The sequence below is a fragment of the Carassius gibelio genome, chromosome B17 (genome assembly GCF_023724105.1).
Source record: "Carassius gibelio isolate Cgi1373 ecotype wild population from Czech Republic chromosome B17, carGib1.2-hapl.c, whole genome shotgun sequence".
NCBI classification, from domain to species: domain Eukaryota; kingdom Metazoa; phylum Chordata; class Actinopteri; order Cypriniformes; family Cyprinidae; genus Carassius; species Carassius gibelio.
This window is the reverse complement of record NC_068412.1, coordinates 7,880,957-7,908,234: the sequence shown is the minus strand read 5'-3', so window position 1 is coordinate 7,908,234 and position 27,278 is coordinate 7,880,957. Positions and strand designations below refer to the sequence as shown.

Sequence of the window (27,278 nt, the reverse complement as noted above, 5' to 3'; positions counted from 1 at the left end):
GTGCTGATCTCCTTCAAATCCCTCTAAAGGGCCCCCTCAGATTGCACACAGTTTCGTGCAAAATCAAAATGTGGAACTCAAGAGGATGCTTTTCTTGTCAATGTCTTCTTAAGACTGGCTTAAACGTCTCGTCATTTTTGTGTCATCACTGACCTGACATTTCACTGAATGTGTCAGAGTCGTTGTTTGAAGAGTTGATTCTAGCCTTAGCAGAGAGTGATTGTTATGAAACATTTGGAAAGACCTGTATATATAAACCTTAAACATTGCAATCTGTTTCATTTTCATAATTCACCATTTCCAATTCATTTTCATTTAAATATGCATCTAAATGAAATCCAAACAAAACTTTGGCACATATGCCATTCCCAGCTGCCACATTTGTAACTGGAGCCATATGTTTAACATTTATTTAATATTAAGTCTCCTCCACTAGTTCATAAGATGAAAGGCCAAAAAATAAACACAAGATGTGAATATAGGTGAGATGTGAATCTGATTGATTGATCGGATTATTTCGACCCCACTCTTTTCAACCCATTTCCAGTTGAAACTTGGATGAGCTCAGTCAGATATTTGCCCCTGCAAATTATGATCATCAAATGTTTTCATTTTGTAATGGCAAACAAGGAAACATCTTTTTAGATTTCAATTTAAAAGAGTTAACAGCTCACAACAAATTAATTCTGTTAGTTCGCCAGCTCTAGCACCCTCATTCTGAACAAAAAGTTGATGTCATCCAGAAAAAGTCAACCATTCAATAAATACTCATGGTATGCCCACAGAGGATCAATTGCAGGCACCCTAAGCCCTGTAATCATAAAATAAAAAAATACAAAATGACTAATGCTAATTAAGTGTAGCTTTATAGCGTTCTCTTTAGGCAAAGTCAGTTCTCTGAAAAATGCCTTTGAGCTTGAATAGAGGGGGTGGTACCAGCCAGAAAAAAAAAAAAAAAAAAACAATTAGTGGATTGGTAACGCTAACATTAATTATTTCTTATTAAAATCGCTACTTTTCTCAGTTCAGGATAAAAATGGCAGATAATGAAAATAGTCAAGCTGCAATACTCACTTTCTAGGAAACATTCCATGCTCAGAGTGAAGTTATCCACAGCAAATGCAATTCCTGCACTAGAGGAAATATCAGCACTGAACTGCAGGTAGAACCTGAATGTTTGACAGAGAAAAACAGAGATAAAAAAGAAATGTGTGTGTGTGTGTGTGTGTGTGTGTGTGTATATATATATATATATATATATATATATATATATATATACATATATATATATATATATATATATATATATATATATATATATAATGTTACTTGTTAAAATAGCCTTCCTTTAAATGTTGTATGATGATAATAATAATAGTGATAATAATAATAAAAGGTGTTAAGTACTAAGCTAAGGTATATCATCTTTTTCATGCTACATTTAATTTGAATAAATCCCTGGGATTTAAAACCCCTTGCCCTCTATAAATTAATATCTTTCATAACAATAAATGGGTCAAAATTGGTTCTTTGGGTCATACAGCATGAAGCTTTGCAGAAGTGCTGACAAAATCTAAGAAAATAAAAATTAAATTAAATCTGGACGACAACAAGAAAAGAGGCCAGAAATGAATTTTAATCGCCCTCTGTGGACTGGAATTAGCAAGGCTCCGGATAACAAGAGCAGAGGTTGGAGCTTGGGGAATTGTGGGTGTTTTGGGAGGGTTAGATGAGATTCCAATCAAACATAGAGATGTAACAGCCTTCTATTTTCCTCTGCCCTCCTTACTCTTAAAAGTCAAGAGCAGTTGCTAATTGGAGAGAAAGTGTGGATGAATGGTGAGTCTTTTCATTGATTTTTTTTCTTTTTCTTTTTCTTCTGGGTAGAGTGGTATGTTGAGCATGGAATGTGCAGTGCCATGCCGGGCCGGGACCATAGGGACATGGCACCAGTGAAATTCATTAGTGTAGGATTTTAGAGCAAATGTGTGGGTTTGTGCAAAACCAATGGCAAATGAATACAGTTTGCACAATGCTGGGTGAAAACCTATTGCATATGCACCTAAAACTTGAATTTGCATTCATTCATTCTTGCAGTTGTTTACCTGATTATGCCATCATTAAGTTTCAAATGAAGTGCATATTCAGACCACATTCTGCATACATTTGATGGTTGTGACAAGACTTACAGATCCACCAAACCGAAGAGTGGTAAGGTAATGAGTTTCCACCCTTTCCCCATATTAGCTTCACTTGTTGAGTTCCAGAGACTCCTCTGACCCTCGGGACCTGTGCTGTTCTCTATAATCCAGAGCGACAGCATTCCATTTGAAGATCCACACACCCAGAACTTGACCTATAGAAAAGATCACAAAATTAGATTTAAACATTGATGCATGTGCCTTCATCCATTCCTGTCCAAATGTTGGCAGGCATTTCATGGATGATTATGCATAATCTATTCTCAGCTTCAAATGGACAACCCACAGTCCTTTCACTAATCGTTTAATGCATTTTTCACACAAAAAAGCCAAAAACTGGCTGAAAACCAGCAGTTACAATATGCAAAGTCATTTTGGTTTATTACAGAAAGTGCCTTATTCACAGAAGTTTTTGCCAGGAGCTTTGCCAGACACCTTTTGAGTGGCACAATTAACGTTTGTATACATTTGCTGCTAAGCATTTTTGCAGTAATTCATCAAATGATTGAGATGAATGTTTGAAACAGGCAGATATTCAGATGCGCAGTGCAGTCAAGCACACTTTAAGCCTTTAAAAGAGGATTCGGGTGCTTGGTTTGCAGTGGTGAAGTGAAACAGCATAGTCCCATCAAAGTACACCAGACATTGGTAGTCTGCTGGATTTTTCATGACCTTGCCCTCAAATTTGCATAATTCATTTAAGCTACCAGGTGCAAAAACAATGCAGACAGTTCATGCAAATTAATAAAGCAGGAGGTGAAATTTGAACAATTGTGCATTATATATCCATATGAACAAACATGTTCTTTTATATATATATATATATATATATATATATATGTTAAAGGAATAGTCATAGTTCAACTCAAGCTCAGTCAACAATACAGTGGTCTAAACTTGATGACCAAAAAAAAAAAAAAAAAAAAACTAAATAAATATATAAAATAAAATAAAATTGGGTTACACTTAGTTGTAAGGTATCCTTGTTATCGTATAATTCTACATTTAACTACTGAGTAAAATTAATTTACTACATGTACTCACTATATATGGTCAGGTTTAGGATTACGTTTTTGCTAAGGGTTACTTGCATGTAATTACGCACAATTTATTGTTATTATAATAGTAAATGCATGTAACGTGTAACAAGAACACCCAAAACTTATTTTGACTGTGGAGGTGGAGTGGAGGTTGTAATGCTTATATCACATCTGCTCTGAGGTTCATCTATTATGAGGGACCTTTATGTCAGGCGACTTGCAGTGGGGTTGTGAAAACGGCAGCTGTTGAAAGGAGCAAGGCTTCTCCTATTACAGAAGTCACGCTGAGAACTAGGCCTAGGGGGAGAGATCACAGTCGTAATCTACAGTCTTGGTTCGTGTCTGGATCTAGTCCAATATGCTGTCATGGCCCGCTGTGCCTCCACACAGCTCTGGGCACCGTTCATACAAGAGTAGGCCCTCACCTCACATCTATCAAGACTTGTCAAGACTTCTCATAAAGTCCAAACCAACAACTACTTCTCCACCTGTATTATCTTATGTGTTTCTATCTATCTACACTCCATAATCTTCCTGAAATTCTGTTTCCTTTTCTTATTTTCTTATTCTTTATCCCACTGTTTCTCTCTCTTCTACATCTCTGTCTGTTTGCGTACCCTCCATTCCCTCTGAAACTGGCTGTTTGAGTGTTTTTCTTCAGGACGTCTTTTGCAGTTGTGTAATTCACCCTTCCCAGCAGGCTGGCATGTGAGCCACAGACTGATGGGGTCAAGGTCTGTGAATTCTGAATCTAAAACGGAGACGGTCTTTCAAAAGCTTTCCATCTAGGCGAGAGCCAGTCATTTGTTCCATTCTTCAAAACGGACATTAACATTTCACATTTGGTTGCCAGATTTCCATGTAATTACATTCAAATGACATTGAAATGTGGGTACAACAATAACTTTCTGACACTGGGCTACATTCTGTCAGTAGCTATTACAGAAGCAACTCATTAAAGCTATTGTGCATCCTAAAAATGTCACATATAGCCTTAAACACTGAAAAACTACTAGGTCAAACCAAAACCAACATTTTGACTACAATTTGAGAGCTAGTATAATCACACTTGACATTTTATCAAAATACCCCCCCCCCCCAAAAAAATAAATAAAAATAAATAAATAAATAAATAAACAGGTAAATATGCTCATAATGGGCACGCTAATACGCATCTAGTTAATACTGATAATTGGGGTTATGCTTATGCACCTATACTGAAGTGCATAAGCATAATTCCATGCAAGCAACCCTAAGACAAACACTAATCCTAACCCTAAACATGTAGAAAGTAAAAGAAGTCAATTAATATTACTCAGTACTTAGCTCACATCTGTGCAAGGTAAGGTGGAAACATGACAACCAATAGCTGATTCAATGAATTTTAAAGAACTGGGTTCCCTACAAGGATATCATAATTTTTCATGGTCTTTGGGGGTTGAAACACTTATTATAAAATATATCACAAAGCAAGCTAACACACATGTCAATAGGTGACACATGTGGATATTCATCAACATACATGGAGCATACTCTCTTTCTCGTTATCTCTGGCCATTACCTCCTGCTGCATTATCCGAACAGGTATATAACCTTATCAGTATTCAGAGCATTTCTATAGGTGTAGCATTGATCGCTGCATGCATAGGGTAGAATACATTTGCAAATAAGGCTTGATGAAAACTTCATTTCCTCAGAGATCCAGAGGCACTGTGCATTATGGTCGCTTGTGGAATGCAGAAACGTTGTCTTCTTACCATGCAAGGGGCGTTCCGTAGTGGGTAGAAGAAAAGCGGGCTTCGCACCTGGGCTGATCCTCGCTGACCTTTGGGCTGACTGTCAATGGCCAACAAGGCCCCTGCAGACAGAGTGATGAAAAACAATTAATATGAAAAAAAAAAAATAAACAAAAAAAAAACCTTGAAACATCTCCCTGAATAAAGTCGAGAGATAAAAGCAGACTAAAACCAGTCAGAAGATTATTGTCAATCTTTAATAAAGATCATTTATTAACCATGTCTGCTGAAATTATTTAACTTTCTTTTTAATTTATCAAGGTTAGTACTCATCTTGTAGTCCAAACAACAAAAGTTCTGTTTTATTTAGAAAAAATAGTTCATCAAGCACAAGGTTAAGATGTTTAGGTGGAGGACCTGGGGATGGACAGCTGCTTCGGAGGCTTTGGGGAATGGACGGATGGGCCCTCCATTGTGGACCCCTTCCTGGAACCAGCTGCCAGCCGCAATCCTCTCTTCCAAACGAGCAATAGCTGCCATTTAGGAATTGACCTGGTTGAGTAGGAGAAGACAATAACATTGTGAGAATACTGAGAGACCTGAGAGAAAAGAATTGAGAGGGATAAAAAAGAAAAAGAGAAATAAGGGCTAACGATTGTACAATAACAATTGTATCCCTTAGCTAAAGAGCTTAGAAGCTTTGATGAGCAATAGTCTTTGACCGTTTTTTAAAATGTCTGAAGAGGCATAGGGAGACAGTTGAGTGTTGCTGAGTGCAAATGAGGATATGGTTTCGAGGTAAAAGAACAGAAAGCCAGGGAATAATGTGTGTAGGAAGGCTATATTAGAAATGGCCTCATAGCCCTTCCATCAACAGACAATTCATTCAACCCCGTGCAGAGCTGCAGGGATGACTATGACCTTCATTAAGAAACATGGGGGGGGGGGGGGGGCTACATAGTTGCCCCTCCAGTTATCCACTGCAATTCAGAGAAAAAAATGCCTGCTGGCATGCAACTTACAAGCTTGAGCTTTGTACAATCCAGAATGATGCATATAAAATGGCATTCTTCTAAGCAGTGGCTACACTCAAAGAAGCAGTTATTGTCTAATGGATTGTTGATAAATAAAGACAAATTAGACTATTGAGAAAGAAATGTAGATTTTTTTTTTCTTTTTTTCTGAAACAACCTTGCCCAAAAACAGTACCAAGATAAGATATGATTTTTTTTATATATTTTGGGTCTGGTATAAAACCTTTAGATTAGATTGATTGATCCAATAAATAAATAAATAAATAAATAAATAAGATGGAAAAATAAACTGAACAAAATGTGTAAAAAAAATACTAAATCAGACTTATTCTGAAAATCTGTCTAATTTAATTAATCTTATATCATAACAGTTGCTTCATAGTCGATTTGATTTTGTTTTAAGAGTGTTTATATACTGTGCATCTTAATGAAAACAAAACAAAACAATGATACTGGCATTACTACTATTGGGTTGAGAAATAACCTCATTATTACTCATTATTTTCCTTTACTTCAAATTAACCTTGAATAGGATTTAAAACTGAATCACAACTGCAGAGCCATGTGCGCCGTCATGTCTTCATGTGGTCTTCAGAAGTCAATTTTCACCAAACATTTTATTAAATAGAGAATTAAGTCTTATTTGTGCAAACTAAATAAGCGGAATAGGTCTGAAAGAGAGTGATTAACAGGATGTTAATCAATATTAATATATGTGGTGGCATATCGAATATGGACAGTGACATTTAGCTTTGTTCTAACAATAAACAAAGCTCAGAATCCTGTTAAATCTCAAAATACGTGTTTGTTGCCTTTCTCTTTGCACTGCAGGTGGACCCACTGCAATTTGATTACAGCTGCTGCACTCTATTGATCTGAGAGGTGTGAGGCAGGATCAGCTAATCATCCGCTGAGGAGAGATGCTACAGCTCTGGACTCACTGTTATTAACCAGGAGAGAGTAAACGCATCGACCAGCATGACCACACTTGTGAAGATTAGCATGAAGAACCACAACAGGGAAAGAGAGAGAAAGATGACAAAAAAAAGAAGAAAAGTTCTGCACGTTTTGAATGCCACAGGATGAGATTGCAAGCTTTGTGTTTTGCATTGAAAAGCTGCTGGCAGTATCTGTGCTGTGCTTGCAAAGCTGAAGGAACAGATCGCTAATGAACCTCTATGATGGAATGAAATTGCATCATACAGGATAGATTATGGCAGGTATGAAATAAATGATCAGGACAGTGTGAACCTCTGATCTTTAAGGTAAGGGGAGTTTAGCAAAGAAATAAAGAAGCAGGGAATAATGGGAAAAGGTGGGGCCATCAGACAGAGAAAATTACAGGAAAATAGGCTAAATGTGGCAGATATGTCATCAGACCAGAATTTTTTTTTTTTTTTTTTTTTTTGGTAAAAAGTTTAAAAGTGCAATGCAGCAGTGAAAAGTCTCAGATATATACAGTCCAAAAATTCAGGGAAAACAATGGAAGTTTCAACTAAAGTGACCAAAAAGCGTTTAAATTTGTAGCAATAGCCAACAACAACAATTAAAGATCTTTCTTTTATGCCAAAAAAAATCATTAGGATATTAAGATCATGTTCCATGAAAATATCTGGAACATTTCCTACAGTAAATATATCAAAATTATTTTTGATTAGTAATATACATAGCTAAGGACTTCATTCGGACAACTCAAAAGTGTGATTTTCTCAATAATTTGAATTTATTTTTATTTTTTTTTGCACCCTCAGATTCCAGATTTTCAAATAGTTGTATCTCAGCCAAATATTGTCCTATTCTAACAAACCATACATCAATGGAAAACTTATTTATTCAGCTTCATTCAATTTTGAAAGAATGCCTTAAATTAGTAGACATATAGACGAAGAAATCTGTGCTTGATGTTTTTTGAAACAGTGTTTCTGGGATGACAATGACTACTGAACCACAACAACTCCCAGAATGTCCAATAAACACAACTTCTGTTATGTAATGGCCAAACACAGGATGGCTTCATTAAAGAGCTGCTGTTGCCCTCCTGAGCCCCCGTCTGCTGTCTAGTCCTCCAAACGAACGGCACTAATACTCACGGCAATGTTCCCCCTCATCGTCCCCTTGTGGACAGTCAGGGTTGAAGTCACACAGCTGGCTCACATTGATCTCCCGGCCCCCTCTGCAGTGATAGCGGCCCCGGAGAGTGACGTTTTGAGAGGTTCCTGAGCGGAGAAAGACAAGAGGGAATCAGAGACAGTTATTACAGAGACAGTTCCCCTGAAGGAGCCAAGGTTTAAATCTCTCAAGGGTACAACGGTGATAAAGCAGAATTTCAATCCCAGTAACTCAGATTCCAGGGTCACCCTTGCTAAATATGTAACATTTGCACAGGCAGCCCTGATCATTAACCATTAGCCCACCTTTACCTCGTTTTTCTCATACATCTTCTTTTACAACCGCACATTAGGTGTAACAGGTTACTCCGTAGAGGCTTTCTTTATGTCTTTCTGATAGACTTTCCGCCAAGAAAGTAAATCAGAGGGTTACATTAAAAGCTTCTGTGCAAACAAACACAAAGACATCAAGTAAATTCAGCACTTTGTGAAACTAAATGAGGCAGAAAGAAGACATAAAAGAGGCAAAGCCTCTCAGTAGTCACTTGTTTTTTATAGCTTCAGTGACAGGAAAGGATACTGACAAAGGCTATCTACAAATGAAAACACAGAGAGCCCTTTCCTGTCCAATAAAGATACAATAGGCACTCCAAAAACTGTGTTAATGTAATGAGAACTCAAGCACAGCTCGAAAGAGATGACTAGGATAACATTTTAACACAAACATATACAACTTCTGCCCTTATGTGGGACGGGATACAGATCATTTTACTATGGCGCAATATATAGTTTTTCTTTTTGCATATGGAGTGCTAGCTTAACACGCGCTTTAGAATATGAAGGACGGAAAAATTGCCCAGATAAGTAGCATGTCGACTGGATTTATGTGAGTTGGGTCTGATAGCATCACAGTGAACAAAGCGAGATGTAACCGCGGTTTGCATATCTATGCAAATGGAAGACAGTCACAGAGCTGTACAAACGGACCGGCTCGCCAGGGGTTCATCATTCTGCTGACAACGATAAAGAGAGTGATTGTACAGAAGGAAAAATAAGGGGGAAAAAAACAGGCCCACTGATGTGTTTCACTTACTTCCTTCTTGAAAAAAAAAAGGAGATGTGATTTTTATCAGTAGCAGCTACAGAGGCACAACACCCTTGATCTGGGTGATGACAGAATTTGTTGGGAAGACACGTGACAAGAGATGTTCATTTGAGATTATACCGCTTCAACCACTAGAAATCAAGACGAGCAGATAGCTCAATGTCCAACACTGGGCTGGGATTTCCAAAATGTTAGCAGTCGATTCCAAAAAGGTATCGATTTGATATTGTTGAGGGGAGTCGATTTTAGGAGTTGGTATTGATTACATTGGGCAAATGTGTGTTGGCTAATGCTAGTTCCAGGATTACAGACATTAAAAGACCAAAGTTATGGAACTCTTGCTGGTACGTCAATGTATTATTGCAGAGATAAGGGAGATATATGAATGCTGGTTTCATTTCTTCTTTTTCTGGTTCATGTACCCTTAATGTTGACCCTGTCCTGGTAATATGTATGGATTTGAGGAGTTGATTACATCAATTGCAACCAGTTGTTATACCACAGCAAAAATTAAATAAAATAATGAATGGTAAGAAAGTGTTTACTTACAGTGCCCTCCAGTAATATTTGCACCCTTTGTAAATATGAGCAAACGCAGCTGTGAAAATAAATCTGCATTGTCTATTCTTTTGATCTTTCACTAACAATAAAAAACTCAACAAAAAAAAATTCTAACCTATCATTGGAGATTTGTGAAATAAATGCTTCCTCTAGTTGATGTTGGCCACAATTATTTGCACCCACTTATTGCAACGTCCTTTTCCCAAGATAGCAGCTACGGGTTTTCTTCTGTAATGTCTGAAGCGTTTAGAGAAACCCTGATAAGAGATCAGAGACCATTCCTTCACACAGGATCTCTCCAGATTCACAGCTCGATGTTGGTGCCTGTTTTCTTCAGTTCATCCCACTCATTTTATTTATAAAGGGTTCAGGTCAGAGTACTGGGATGGCCTTGGCAGAAGCTTTCACTTTGTGACCGATTTTTGTGTTGTTTTTGATGCTTTATTTTGATTATTGTCTTGATGGAAGATCCAACCACAACCCATTATTGTCAGGATAACGGTGTCAAATGAAGACACGAAAATACAGGCTCCAAATAAATAAGGTTATCCACACAAGGAGGGTTGGAAACACATGTATATATCGACGAGACCCGACAAACCAAAACTGAACAGAAAGGAAATTAAATACACAAATAAGGGGAATTAACAAGACACAGGTGAACTAACTCAAGAAATCAAGAGGAGAGAGAAATTAGGTCAAAGAACAAAAACATGGCCTGCAACATAATTGATCCAGCAGTATAATTAACCCTGGACATGGGGTACTTTTTTCCCTGTTTGTACTAAACCCATCTTTTTTTTTTTTTTTTTCTCGTCTGACCATAGAAGTGCCATTTAAAAATGAGCAAGGGGAACTGTTCTTGAAATCCTCTTGAACCACATGTGGTGATATAGGGCTGTTTGCATTTTTTTTTTTTTTTTTTTTTTTTTTTTTTTTTTGCATTTCATGTTTTTTTTTTTTTTTATCTTTCTAGCCCTAAAATTTTACAACTTTTTTCGATTCTCCAGCTGTGATCCTCTGAGACTCTTTGGGCACTCGAATTCTCCTTATCAACATGTATTAGGACATTATAGACACATGTCCTCTTCCAGGCAGATTTGTAACATCTTTACTTGATTGGAACGACTTACTTATTTCCCTGATGGTGGAAATGGGGATTTTCAACTCTTTTCTTAAAGCCACCTTCTATATGGTGAAGCTCAACAATCTTGTTCTGCACATCATAACTATATTCTTTGGTTTTACTGCTTGTAATGGATGATTTAGGGAATTTGGCCTTTGTATTTCTCATTTTTATAATCCTGTGGTACGGGAACTCATGGCTGGACAATTTCATACTCTTAGTCACCCTTGTGTGGTCATTTTTTTTTTAAATATGAATGGGAATATATTTTAGACATATTTTACTCATAGGAATTTCTAGGGGTGCCAATAACTGTGACCAGCATGATTTGGAGAAAAACATTTATTTCATCATACAATTTTCTCACTTCTATGAAAGGTTACAATTCTTGTGAATTTTTTGACTGAAAGATAAAAAAAAAAAATCAACAATGCAGATTTATTTTCACAGCCACCTTTGCAAATTGTTTTACCTCCATTGCCAAAATGAGTGGAGGGAACTGTAATCATCAATTAAGTGAGGTACAAACAGAATGTGGGGTGTTTTATTTATTTATTATTATTATTATTTATTTATTTTTTTACACTTGCCAAATGCTATTTATAATTAAAATAAAAATATGTTATAGTTTAAAATTATATTAAATGCAATTTGTTAAAGTTAAGACTGTACTCTTTTAAAGTACACTTATGTGGCCTGTTATTTCATTAATATTATATCATCTGTAAGTACATTTTTTAAATAAGCTTTAAAGTACACTACACGTGCATATCCAATAAAATTAAGTGCACTTCTTTTTCACAGTGAAACAAGGCCTTTACTCTATAAATGCAATATTTTTACACAAATTAGAATCACTGTTCACAGTATTCACATTGATCAGCCCCTGAATGGGTGTATGTGTGAATGGATATCAGCCTCGGAGTCTATGATAGTTGTGGCCCTGAATCATAATTCCTAGTAAAAGAGATGCTGAGTGAACATTGTGTTTAGGATATTTTATTTTTTTAATACAGGATGTTTTTTTTTTTAAGAGTCCATTTACTCTCTTTCAGTCTTGCTTGATGACACATCAGCTAGGGATGGATACTTTTCTATAACCCATTCGACTCCCTTTCATTTGTCTCTTAGTGACTTGCAACTGCAGACACATTTACATGCATTGAGCAAGAACCATCAGTTCATGAAAATGGCATATTAATTAATATCTCAGCATGGCAGCCTTGCTAAAGAAAAAAAAAAAAAATACTAATACTCTTTTTAATCAAATGCTCTGTGTATATGGCAAGTAAAAAACAGAGGAGAAACAAAAGTCGAGGAGGTGTTAATACACCAATCTGCTCTGATGCAGCTAGGCTTTGTGATGAAAGAACAAAGATGTGATGGATAGGTCGGACTAGAATCAGTGTGCAAGTCCTAAAATGATTTAATTATTGTACGGCAGATATTTGACAGCCAGCCGTAACAGTGAGTCATACCACTAGCGGGCAAACATTCATATCAGTGAGCTGAAAGCTAAGCTAAGATAAAAAAGATGCTCAATCTGTCACTGCACATGGGGAAAAGCTTAATGACCATCATGAAGGTTCACAGGCTCTGCGGCACAAATGCTTACCCTTGTAAACAATGCGTGGAAGATGTTATGAAACATGAGTCACCAAGAATCCGGCTCTGAAATACTGTTTCCAGTAAGATCCTTCAAGGTTCAGTCACACATTTCATGCACACGGAATGATTGAGTAAATGTTTGCTTTCGTAATCATTAATAAAAATTTTATATCTTGCCGCATGCTGTGAGTCCTGAGAGCATTGTATTAAAAGGCTGTTTCCTTCCAAAAGCTCCAGATTAGCTGGGTTACTCCGAATTGGAATTCCGGAGAGACTTTTAACTTTTCCTTTTTTTTTTTTTTTTGCTTCATTTTTTTTTCCATTAAAATATATATGTTGCTCACCATTTCACTGAATATCTGGTCTCATTCTGAAATATCTCAAATTATGGGAATAAACATGTGATTTCACTGCATTTCACATCAACTTAAAAAAAAAAAAAAAAAAAAAATATGTATATATACATAATTATATATATATATATATATATATATATATATATATATATATATATATATATATATATATATATATATATATATATATATATATATATAATTTTTTTTTTATCAACATGTTTATTGTTTAAAATTATGTACAATTAATATACTTCATTTATTCAAAGCTCAGCGCTGCAGTTATATCAACAGGAAATATTTGAACTCAACAACAAGACTGATTACCAACAGAATGAGAATTTAATGACTCCTTCAGAAGCACATGAAGGTCACAGCAAGACAGTTGGAAACCCGGTTTCAGACTCCATTTCCTCAATCTTTGTTGTGCAACAAGAAGTAGGCCACACAGCATGCTAAGTTCATGCATTTTCTTTTAAATGTCTCACATTTTTCAACATAAAATGTGAAAATGCAAACAAGCAACAAGAGGCCTATTCCACATCTATAATTACAACAGATAGAAGTGTTTGTAGATAGTTAGCTAATGATATAACAGTTTGTGTTTGCATCAAAGCTGGTAATTTATGGATTAGCCACTGAAATTAATTATTCAAAATCTTCATTTCAGTCACTTTGGCCTTGATTAAATATGAAGGTTTGTCATTCACAACGAGAGAAGACATTGTTATGAAGGTGAATGGGACCATAGGGTTAACATATTGAATGTGAAGGGTACACAGTGTGGAGATCAGAGTGATTATATGGTCTTTGCATATCTTTGTTATATCACAACATCACAGCCATTGCACACTCTAGACAGATACAACTAAGCTGATCTGAAATGTGTTCTCTCAAAACAAGAAGACAGTGAGTACTCTGACTCATACACAGGACGCACTGTGCTTTTCTCAATAGCATTAAGCACAAATATATATATATATATATATATATATATATATATATATATATATATATATATATATATATATATATATATATATATATATATATATATATATATATATATATTAAAAAAAATGTGTCTCAAAGAAGACTTTCTTCATCCTGATTCTGAGAACCAGACAAAAGAAGCAAATTAAGACTCTCTGCAATTTCTTTGCACATTTCTGACATCCTCACATTGCTTAAAGAATCTGGAAATGCTGCAAAGTGGTACTGTATGTGTTGATGGTTAGAGTCTGCTGTTATAAAAGAAGTTGATAATAAATCTGATATTGGACTAGATGGATAATGGCAATACAGACTGGGCAAAAAAAAAAAAGTAATTGACCTGTTTGTCTTCCTGATAATCTCATCATGATTATTTTTATTCATAACTGCATTTTCCTATCCTTTCCATCACGTATCAGTTCTCTCCTTCCTTCCTCTGACCTTTTAATTCTGTCCATACCTTTTTAACATCTATTTCCCCTTCCTTGTGTTGAGCCTTACTGAAACATCCCTGTTATAAATCAACTTCTACAATGCAGATCTAGCAAGATAATTATTCCAGGTGTTGATTTGTGAAATTACTGATTTATTTCCTCAATCAGTCACAAGAAGTAAGAGATACCTCCCAAACTAATCTGTCCCGAACAACTCATTCGCTCCCGCTTAATCAGTCTGCAGTAGATCTGATTAAGCAAACCTCAAGTCACTACTTTTGGATGTATCAAAAGTCCTTAAAGTTCAGGAAAATCATGTTCTTCTCATTCTGCCAATCAAAGTAGAAGGGTTTATTAACTGCACATTTATTTCTCCTCATTTATGTTATGTATTAAAACTCATATTACCTTCATTAATTAAGTAGTCCATGGGGAATATTAGATCTTAAGTCTCATGCATGAGCCCTTGATCATGCACAGCAAGTCAGACTGTTTACCCTCATCTCACTGGATTATATGAACTAATTATAGTTCATCGTCAGCCCTGAACATGAGATTTCCACACAGGCCTCCAGGAATGGATTGAGAAAGTAAGGTTAGCTCACTTTATGTAAGTTGGGGCAGTCCAAGCCAATGCATTTTTTTATCTACAGGGAAAGGCGTAAAGTTAATGCCCTTGAATTACACCTCTGGACAACATACGAAATGGGGGGCATCTATTTTGGAGCTCAATGAATTGTTCAGATCCACACTTGATTGGCTGAGGTAAGGCCTTGGCATCATTTGTCTTTGTCAGATTATTCCACAACGCCTGAGAGGCTAAAGCATGCAATGAAATACCTGGTTCATTTTCTTTGACTATTTTTTGGGGCACGTTTTGGGGCTGCTGCATTAGAGGAGGAGACAGATCAAAGAGGACAAGCCAGTGAGGAAGACAAAGTGAGCTGATACACCAAAGCTCTTATTGCTAAAAGACGGCATGTGTTCCTCTAAGACAAAAATAAAAAAGCCAGAGCACGTATGTAAGAACTGCCACCTCTTGCTCACAGTGTATCTGCTTGTGTACTGACCTCTACATGTTTGCAGCTGTGTAGTTCTTAAGGCCATAAACACTCTACGCCAATGTTTCCCAACACTTTTCTTGGAGGGTAGCCAAGGCTACACATTTTTGAACACTTACTAATCAAACACATCTGAAAAAAAAAAAAAAAAAAAAAAAAAAAAACTAGTAGAGACTCCAAGACCTTAAAAATGTGTCAAATAAATGCAACATTTAAAATGTGTACTGTTGAGCTGCCTCCTAAAACGGGGTTGGGAAACACAGCTCTGTGCAAGCATGTGAATTCAGACACAAATGCTTGGCCGATACATGCAAATTTGAGATTACATTGAACATTATTGCATTTGCTGTTGCAAATTAAAACCTCAGTTGTCCAATTATCCAGATTTTTTAACTATTATTAAGTTGACAGCCTAGCTTTGACTAACTTGATGAGCAAGATTTGCTTCAAACCTTTGTTCATCAGTGAGAGTAACTGAATAGTATACTTATAATGCACTGTGTATTTGCATTATTAATTCTGGAAAACACACAGACCACATCAGTCTGACTAGTTTTAGGGACTGGATCAACTGATTCATTGAAACAATCAGACACAAATGACTCAGTTCAGTTGTTTCTCTTGCTATGCCCACTGTTGAATTGTAGCCCTGGCCATCTGAAAATTTCCTTTAACTAGGTTTATTTATTTATTTATTTATTTTTGAGGTATGGCCAACAAGTAACAACAATGTCAAACCCTGAGGCTACACTATCACAGGATATAGAAAGCCTCACATGGCAGTCCCATGTTTCAGACCAGGTCAAGAAAGGCCGTGCAGAAGGTATCACAAAGGCCAGTGTCTTTAAATCAAAGGATGCCCGAGAGAGATGGGAGGCAAGTCTGTCTGCTTCATTACATCCTGGAGGCATAAAACCACTTTGATTCCATGGTGGCCCTGTTCCTTGATGCTACCCTAGCGCTTGGCAAAGCTGGACAGTCACATTACAGCTCAAACTGCTGCCTTTCAAAGATGATTGAGAAAGAGGCTCCAGAGATTAAAGCAAACAGGCTTGGAGACTTCAGAGATGGCTGGGAGAGTAAATGTACGACGCTTTCTGGCAGTGTGTTTCCTGTTTGTATGGATCTATCGATGAGAAGTCCTGATTTTTAAAGAACAGTCAGATTCAACTTTAAAATAAAGAGTTTATTCAATAATGGCTGTCACCACTGATAAGCTACTACTAAATATTGCAGAAACGTAATTTTCTGTAACGTTGCTTTGAAATGATTTGTATCGTAAAATGTGCTATACAAATAAACTGGAATTGAATAGAAGTGACAATACTGTCATCATTTGTTCACCTTCATTTCAAACCATATGAGGAAATTTTGATTAATGCATGACACGTCACTACAGTTAAAGGGTATGTGAGCTTTTCTTGCTATACTATATGTTGGCCTTTTACTTCTGAACCGATCAAATTGTTTTTATTATCAAATGAAAATATGAATAGAGCTGAAGCATTGAATCATTCAGACCAAATGAACCGAAAAATAGACAGGTAACCTTACTTGCATGAAAAGTAGACAGGATATTCTTAAAAAAATAAAACAAATCAGATGATATATATATATATATATGTATATATATATATATATATATATATATATATATATATAAATGATAGATTTATACTTTTTTTACAACCTATGTAGCAGACATACTCCCTAACATTTTCTTTTCATTTCAAGTTATTTCACAAGCTGAAATGAAACATGTTCTTTAAAACGTCAAGTGTGGTAACTTTAATCATTTCATGATGTGCTATCTTTCTTTCAAAGGAAATAAATATAAGTGCCACCTACACAGCCTGACCTTTCTCTTGAAAAAAAAAAAAAAAAAAAAAACAACAACCATGAAACGCAGGTCCTCTGGAAATGTCTAATGCATGTTAGCTCAGAAACGACCTGCTCTGTCAAAGGTAGATCTTTTAAATGTCTCTATGAATAACCTGGGGCAAAGTAGGTTAATGAATGCACACTCTCTAAGATATTATATTAATATACAACTATATTTTGGTATCAAATTAAGAAAATGGAGATTACAGTGACACGCTATTTAAAATGGTGGATGACACATGGTTGTGATGTTAATCTCAAGTAGCCTTTTCAACTTAACTGCGCTGTTGTATAATGTGGCTGATCACATGACATGAGCTTCATTGTTTGCACACCCATTGGTCGTTGCCTCATTGCATTGCTTCTCATTTGCATAAACTTGAATTCTATTCGACTGTTTTGCATTACAAACTCGCTGATGGGCCTCAAACTATCAACTCTCATTGAAAATGAATGATTTCCACTTACTTTGTCACTGCAAATTTTTGTCAGTGTGAATGACCCTGCAAGTCATGATTTGAATTACCAATTTAGGCACAATGGTCTGTAGATAGTTTGTGAAAATGGCTTATTGTAACTAATATTTTTATTTTTGTCCCAAGTCCCCTGAGATGCATCTAAAGGTGCACGTGTAAGTTGAGTTTTTTCCCCCTATATCTGTCAGACCTGCCAATAGCAGATGCCAACTGAGACTATTTACCAGCCATAATTTTTGTTATCACCCATGTAACAGTGTTGTATTTCATTTTTATTTATTATCTGTTAGCTTTACTTTATTTGATTTGTGATGGGCATGTTTTTCACTGAAGTAAAGGTGATGAAAGTTGCATCTGAAAGAATCAGAAGAGGAGAGCTGTGTGTTTGTGTGAACACATGGCGATTGCCCAAACACTTCCATCATTATTAGATGATGTTACTTTAGAGCTCTTGGTTGTCTTTGAGTCACTCATGTCACTTACAATCAACGAACAGCAAATGTCAGACTATTGCCCTTGCCGTGTCTTATTGAATTTCTGTAGCTCCTAATAAAGTTAATTGTCAATTTGCCACTATCCCCATTTTATTCACTCTCCAAAGCCAAATTTGACTCACATTTCTTACTTGGCAAGTGCTCATTTTGGATCCACTGAATAATTGTTAATGTTCATGTATGCAGCAAAAAGTTGTTGAAGGAGGGAAGACACAGTAGTCACAGCACAATAATTTAACCTGATTTTACTCAATCAATTAAACTGGTTCTTCTATGGGAATGCTTTTGGAACCTTTATTTTTAAGGGTGTACCCCTAAACTGTGGTTGTTTACTGAATTTTGTAATAACTTCTCGGCCATAATTAGCTACATTAAACTTTATTGCTAGTACCAGATTGCCAGATTTCTGCATCTGACAAGACTGCATTATTTATTACCCCTTAAAACAATCTATTTAGTTTATAGACCACTGCATTGAGACATGCGAGGAGAAAGGTAATACTTTCTAAACAATATACTTAAGGGTGAACTGAATGTAATGTTTTCAGACACTTAAAAGGAAAGTTAATGAAAAAAGAAATGCTCTTAAACTAGATAACACTTAGAGGGAACACATAATCACTATTAATTCAGAGTTTTCTGTCTGTATACTCCCAATTTGCTGCTTCTTAATGTTTAATAATATAGTTGTTAAGTTTAGGTATTAAGTAAATTTTGGTCAGATTTAAAATATGGTTGTGCAGATAAGGCATTAATATGTATAAGTACTTTGTGTAAGCGCTTTATAGGAACTAATAAACAACCAAAATGCTAGTAATATGCATGCTTATAAACAACTATGTAATATTGAAAATATATCCTTAAATTAAAGTGTTACTATTTACTCAACCTCAGGTCATTCATACACTGCAGGTTTGTGATTGCTGTTTCTTAGTGCATTCACGACTGTCTGGAACTTCCTCCATTGCACAATGACATGTGCATGGGCACATTCTCACACATTGACGATACTGTTTGTTTACAGCAGAGAGTGAGTTCTTGTGTGCAGACCTCCACCAGCAGTACCAACACCTAAAGCTCACAGCATAAAAGTTTCAGAGACTGAGAACTGAGAACCAGAAACCGAGAGAAGCAGAAGCAGCGGCAACCAGGATAAGCACGAGTACTTACAATTTTGGCAAAATAATAATAATAATAATAATAATAAAGCACGTCCTCACTCTCTGTCTCAAGCAGAGTCAAGTGTGTTCTTGGTCATCTCTCTGTTCTTGGTTGGAGTATTCTGAATTGAACAAATTCATTGAAGATCATCTTCGGGACATCATCAGCACTAAACATACTCTTTTGATAGATCTACATTTTCTTAACTCAACAAATCGATCTGATTCTCTTTCAACATATCTTGACAAACTATCCCCTGAAAACGACTCAAGATTCCTCCTCTGAGCCCTTTAGCACACATCCCTCAGCACACCATAGTCTGACTAGAGAAGCACTAAGCGTCATCCCCACTGGACTTTTCCTGGGATTCACATTCACGCTTCTCTCGCCCGCTCACGGCACAGCTCATTTCACTCACTCAGTCTCGTGGGCCTGAATGATTGATGGTTGGGGGAAAGGCTTGGCACACCTCCATGGTCCATCCCAGGCTGTAAAGCAGCAAGCATCACCATGTTAGACCCTGACAGCTGCGCAGCTTAATGGGGAAGGATATAGACTGGGGAATATGAGGCTGCTGGTCCAAGCCCCTATGGGTCCCAGTTGCTATAATAAATGACTGAATGGATGCAGCCTGTTTCTTGAATGGCTGATGACAAAATAAGCACTGAATATGAAATTGAAATTCAGTTGTTTGTGCACATGTGCTCCCAATACACCCAGAAATCAATATTCATGTTGTCATCTTTAAGAATTTCAGATGGATGACTAAAAGAGGAACCACATGTTGGCAAGACAGTAATAATGTATAATCTCAGACCTTTAGCCACTTTTTAGATTATTAATTCACTAAAATGAAATAAACTACTGTAATAACACTCATGACATTAGATATTTTAGGCAAATAGAACTAAATGGAAACGGGCAAAAAAAAAAAAAAAAAAAAAAAAAAATATATATATATATATATATATATATATATATATATATATATATATATATATATATATATATATATATATATATATATATATATATATATATATAAAACAAAATCGTTATTATTAAATTATAAAATTATTATAAATGGTAAAACTGATCTGATATTATAGATGTGGCTTGGCTGGTAATTTTGCTTGTTGGTCCACTTGACTGTGAACATAATAATAATAATAATAATAATAATAATAATACCTATTATTATTATTATTATTATTATTATTATTTATAATAACAATACTAATATGTTAATTATATATATATTAAAATATTTAAATCAACCTTTAATAATTATCTGTCATTTACTGTAGTATTTGTTTTGTAAGACATATTACTATAAAATACTATGCTAAGCTAAAAGAGAGTCTTACAAACTTCTACTTTTACTTATTAATATTAGTTTCTATATGTATTTGTTAATACATCTTTTATGTATCATGCTAACCAGAAAAGGTGTATTCATGTCACAGTATATAAATCACTTTTTCTAGTAAATTGTTGTCTTTTTTATAAAAAAGAAAAAAGAAAAAGAAAGATGCGTGACCAGTAATTTTTCTAACCTTTAAACTAAATTAGCTATTAACTGTCTCACTTCTCAGTGCATTCAAACAAGTTAATTAGAGAAGCTTAATCTTATATAAGTGTTTGTAAAATGAATCGATGTAAGGACACTTTCTCTGAAGTCATCTAACTCACAGTGAGAGATGATGGGAAATTGAAAACCTTCACTTTGCACTCACAGTAAGGCACTGCAGTGGTCGTTCACGCTGTTTCGCAAGAAAAAAAAAAAAGAGAGTGGATAACTCAAAGAATATAAATGGACCTCATCAAACCTCTGCAGAACTCGATTCAGCCTGCTAGACACCTTTTTATGATAGTAGCGTAATCAAAATCACGTTTGCCGGAGGGAGCAAAAAGCAGATGACTCAGAAAGCAACAAACAGGGAGTGAGTTAACGTTTTATGATAAGATGATCTACACCTCCGCATTGTCTTGAGTCTGAGGTGACGGCAGCGCTCATAGTAGCTGTATCACCTCATTGTGATAAGGTGACAGCGCTTTTGAAAGGAACAAAGTTTGTTATAACCATAAAATATATGTTTTCAATTACAAATCACTATTACTATTACATGCTCACACTTTGAACAAACCACTGCATAACATTTAGCCACATACTGTAACTGTAAAAAAATGTGCTGTTATTTTCTAATTGACCAAACATCTAACAGGCTCACGCTACCTTCCAAATAATAATAATAATAATAATAATTATTATTATTATTATTTACAGATTAATATCTCATATTTGCTATTGCTATTTGATATTGCTACAGCCTGTATTTGTTTGTGAATGTTATACTGAAGTTCAAATAAAATGCATTTGACGATTATATTCTGAAGTGTCAAGGATTTATATTCATTTTAACGTTCGACGATGCAATTTACCACTGAGTACATTTAAACATGGTATATTAAGTTTATTTGAGATGAATGTTGATTGTAATAATCAGTGGCTAAGCTCACATATAATTAATGATTCATTCTACATTGATCTATTTATTTCAGGAAATAAAACATCTGCAGGTTTATCTGTGACTGCATGTATTGTAAACGAGTGAACTACTTTGAAAAAGTAAATTAATTAAAATAAAATTTAAATAAATCAATCCATCCGTCCATACATACACACATAAATGCAATGCATTACGAAACACTAACAACCACTCAAAACACTTTAGCAACTTAATTGTATTATTTCTTCTAACAACCACTCACAACTTATATTATGACTGTGAGTTTTACAACCATTCGCATTTACTTAATTTCATTAAAGGAACATTTCAAGTCTTTTCAAGCACATCTGTCTCGCGCACACACACACACAGACACAATCCTCAGCTTTGCAAATCAGTACGTCAAGTGAGCGCGTTAACGGGTGGCAGGTAATTCGAGCTCTAGTGGCAGGTGCTTCAGGAAGTCAAGCCACGCTGTAAAGCATGTCAATCTGCTAATATCTATTATGGCAAGCGGGGGTGGATTAGAGCTAGAGAGAACAGGGCACTTAACAGCAAGAACAGAGGAACACGGCGTGCCTCAGGACGAGAACAGCCTGTCTAACGGAGAGACCCCCGGAGGGATTTGTTTGGGCAGACGCAAAAAAACTGGGCTACTAAACTACACAACCCTCAAACAATTAGAGATCTGTCTGCCTCTGAATTTGCATGACAAGCAGCGTTCTGTTCCCTGCGGTCAGACATGGGCAATTTCCCCGCCAGTTATTGAATCAGGAAGCATGGAGCAGAAAAAAAAAAGAGCAAAAAAAAAAAAAAAAAGAGCAAGAGGAAAAATTCTAGTTGCCGCCGTTGATCTAAAAAGCATGAATGCTCTATAGTAAATGTTGTAGTTCAAATGAGGAAGTGGCACGAGGCAGTTGCTCTCCTGACATAGGTTGAGTGTTAGAAAAAAATGCATTCAGTACACTCATACAAGGATTTGAAGTGAGGCAGATGAATTGCTCCTAGGCATCAAACACATATTATTATTATTTTTTTCTACTTTTGATTGAATGGATTCCAACACTATTTAAAAAAAAAAAAAAATGTACAATGCAAATATTTTTGCACTTTGGCAATAAGTTGAAAATCATAAACAGCTTTGCATTGCAATATTCTTCCCTGAAATCATTTGCAGTATTTTATATTCAAATTGTATGACTTTATGAGGTTTTACAGAAATCAAACAGATTGCAGTCTCATTTGATCACATAACCTGTGATCCTTTACAATAATTACTTTTACAAGGACTAGTTATATGATATGCAACATTATCGGTTCAATTTTTGGATGGTTTTTAATATTTGGAAATATAATTGCAATTTAAAAGAACTGATTTTTTTAAAAGAAATATATATATTTTTTTTTTTTTCTGTGATGACAAAGATGCAAATTACGGATATTTTCTCCAGTCTTCACTGTCCACGATCCTTCAGAAATCATTCTAATATGCTGATAATAGTTTTCACTATGAAAACTATGAAAAACTAAATGCTGTTACCAACACTGATAGTTAAAAGAAAATTTTCTTGAACATCAAACTGGATTATTAGACTGGTTTCATAAGAGTTATTCATGCGGCGTTGAAGCCTTAACTAATGGCTGATAAACATAGAGCTTTGACATTACATGAATAAACTACATTTAAAATGCATTTTAGTAATATTTTACAATATTACAGCTTTTCTCCTTTTTTGATAAAATAACTGCAGCCTTGGTGAGCATATAAGACTTCTTAAAAAAAAAAAAAACACACACACACACATTAAAAAGTGTATATGGCAGCAGAAAGCACTAAAGTAAAATCTGCAGAAAGGTTTTAGTTAAAAAGTCATATACAACAAAATAAATCTTGAATTAAAATGAAAGCATATTTTTGCCAATTGATTTTGGACTTTGGAATACGAATCAAAGCAAACCAAAAACTAAAAGATTTCCATATTGTGAAACACTCACGTATGGTGCAGTTGGTGGTGAAGCGGGGGTCATAGGTCGCTGTCTCCAGGTCGCCGGGCTGGTTGTAGCTGGAAGAAATCCTGAAGGGTTTGCTCCGGGCACCCAAGCTGAGGTGTACCACCGCCCAGCTGAAAAGGAGAGAGAGAACCAGCAGGATGAGCACCAGAACCAAGCACCAGGGCCGATGCAGTGCCCGCAGTGGGCTGTAGGAGGTCAGGGTGGCCCCTGGCAGACCGTCCCCAGTTTGGCTCAGCTCAGTAGTCTCTGGGGAACTTGTGGAGGGAGATGTCTGGCTGTCTGACACCAAACCAGCCCCCTCTGCAACTTTAGGGTCATCCTCTGCCGCAGTATCACACATCCCCTACACTTCCAGGTATCCACTCTGCTTGTGGAAGCTCTGTCAGTTGAAACAAGAGAGCAGGTATGTGTTTATGTGTGCACGGATGCTGTCTCCACCGGATGGTACCTGTGGAAGAATGCACAGATGTGCGGTTGCTCTGTGGGTCAGAACGTTTTTAACCAAACTACCTCTCATAAGGAAGTCAATGACCTAGCTAATTTTATTAAGCAAATTGCTTAGATTTCAATTTGCTAGTGGCTAGTGACCAGTGACTTCAGACTCCTCCCTCTCTCTCCTCCCTCTCCTTTGCTTTTCTTTCTTCCATTCCAGACCTGTAACCTCTGTTGTGTTGTTGTTGTTTTTATCGCATCTCGCTGTGAGTTTTGCATCGACGTCAGATTCGCTTCAACGACAGAAGTCGAGATCCATGACTAAGTGGGTGGTGATCCTCTAAACAAACACACAGACAGCTAGCAATCATAGGGAATGAAGACAGGCAGCTCTCTGACAGAAATAAAGCACTCAGATATACTTGAGTAAAGATTATTGTTCCACATTTCAGTTTGCTACGATTTGGTGTTTGTACGTCTGATTTCACATCATTAACGTCAATGTGAAATGCTATTTAAAACCTTCCGCAATATGACATTTTATTATGAAACAGGATAGTTAACATGAAAAAATTACTGAACGCGAGTTGTGCTATAAATAATACTTAAAATAATAGTCGCCCGACAGTGTTATAAATTTAACGTAGAGCGGCGAGAAAAAGTATGTGAACCCATCTGATCTTTATCAAAGTCACTGATTCTGATTCATATAAATATATGTTACTGATTCAAGAATTGTTTTTTTATTTTTTTTTATTTTTTTTTTTATCCAGGGTTGTTCTCCTGCAATAAAATCTAACCTACACTCATGTGTAAATTTGAAAAAAAGTGAGAGGAGAATTGAACTTGTCATCAAATGCTCTGGTTTTCATCATTGCTAATGATGTTTTGTAGACCTAGAATAATGTATATTTATGTGCACAAATGCGTAATGTCTTATCATTAGGGTTGCATTTGGAAAATGTTTTCAATGCTTTCAGCAGTCAACTTTTGTTCTGCTAGATATGTGCTTTTTTATCTAATAAACTAGTATTGAACTGCAAGGAATAATGTGTTGCACACGTCATTTGCATAATTTCAAATTCAGCACTATTTTAGGCTAAATTGCCTCCTTTGCATGGGCAGAAGGCATACAGTCATATCTACATATTAATTCCATTGGACAGTGTTGTCATTAGATATATGGTAATAAAGGCATACATGCTCATGGCACTTTGAATATCATTTTGAGGCCTTCATTGCCGCTTTACTGATGTACTACATTAGTCTCCTGGTCCACTCTTATAGTCAATGTTGCATAGAAAAATAACATTTTCTAGCTGAGTAAATTCTCAAGTAGAGTAAAACACACTAAATGCATGTTAGACTCAGACATGATAGAACATTCTCAGAGATGCAATTTCAAATTCAAATATTAATAATATTCAGCAAAAAACACACTGCAAACACTATAACAAGACAATGTTTTAGCCATGTACTTTACTACCACAATTTTATTTTAAAGAAGTGTTTGCGCATGACTTTTAGCTAATATTTCTCATAACTCATTAACAGAAGAAGCTGCCAAGCACATTAGAAATGTATAAAATGTAAAAAAAAAAAAAAAAAAAAAGTTAAGTGATAATGAATTGTAAGAAAATGAATAATGCTTGCAAAGACAAAGTATGCAGCAAGGGGTGCACTGTGGTATCAATATTTTCTACAAACAACATTAAGTGTAGTATAATTATGAGCACACATCAAGAAAGAGATAATGAGAAAATGCTGCCAAACACAGAAACTGCGTGCTCTTTTGTTGCGATGCTAAAATGTATTCAATGTTGAGCAAATGGACTGTATTATTGTTAAAGGTGTTTTTCTTTACCCATATATTTTCTTCATATGTACTGTACAAGAAATATATACGACCAAAAATTCAATAAAATCAACTATAAAGCAACACCTCTTGCAGACAGACTTAAAGTAAATGGAAAGCTCTATTTGAGTTGATAGCAGATTTATAAGCTGTTATAACTGAAGTGCAATGAAAAGAAAGGCATTTATTATTACCATTTTCTTTACCTAAAAATTGTTACCCCGTTACATTTTCAACATAAAATAATATTAATCCTTCTCAGATAATATTTTAAGATCCTTGGTTTCAGTCCAATGACAATATAAAAGCTAAAGAATAAATTCTGCATGAGTTTACTATAATTATTTAATTGATTAATGTCCATGTTTATTAATTTACTAGAGATGTAAAACACCTGATACATATGGAGTCAGTGTAATAAACAAGATAATCTAAAGTCAGGCGATCATTAATAAATGTCTACGCTTCACGTCGTGGCCCTGATCATGATTATACACTGCATTCACATAATGCTGGCCCTCATATGCTACTCAGGAAGTCTATTGGGTTTGCACCTCCCGCAAAATTGCATTCATTTCCTGTGCTAATGAATTCCGAAGATTATTATTATGGAAAACAAGGTGAGATAAAGCAGTAAAATACCTTCTTGATCTCTTCTGCTCCAATGCTGTGATAAGCATCTGGGCCTCACTGTAGCAGCTCATTTAAACATTTTGATCTAATTAATCAAGTATCCAGTGGGAGACCCCCTAACTCCAAATAAAAATCTCTTGTGCAAGAGTTATTAGCATGACTAATAAGCAGCGGCGCTGATAACATTTTTCATTATTATTAGCATTATAACTCATAAAGCATCATCATACAGACCGACAAGCTCTGGAATGCTGGCTCTGACCTTTGAGTGTCTTTTCATGTGGACACAGGGTCATTACAAAATCAAGTTTAGTATATAGATGGCAAGCAACTCTTGCAGGTCAATTCATCATGTGTGTCTCATTAACGAAATTTAATTCGATTTTTCTGTTTTGGCCCAATGCTTTGTAACGATTAAACCTCAGCGACTTTTGAGGTCACAAAGGCCACCTATAAAATA

The 27,278-nt window shown here is 35.7% G+C and overlaps 1 protein-coding gene across 1 annotated transcript in view; it reads right to left on the bottom strand.

Moving 5' to 3' along the window:
• alk (ALK receptor tyrosine kinase) overlaps positions 1–27,278 on the bottom strand; it is a 371,909-nt gene that overhangs the window by 41,046 nt on the left and 303,585 nt on the right. The window contains exons 5-10 of the mRNA XM_052580768.1: positions 23,881–24,008; positions 8,102–8,227; positions 5,395–5,529; positions 4,999–5,099; positions 2,190–2,356; positions 1,075–1,169 (exon numbers count right to left, since the gene is read on the bottom strand). Of these exons, the coding sequence (XP_052436728.1) occupies positions 1,075–1,169; positions 2,190–2,356; positions 4,999–5,099; positions 5,395–5,529; positions 8,102–8,227; positions 23,881–24,008 (752 nt within the window). The remainder of the gene's footprint in view (positions 1–1,074; positions 1,170–2,189; positions 2,357–4,998; positions 5,100–5,394; positions 5,530–8,101; positions 8,228–23,880; positions 24,009–27,278) is intronic.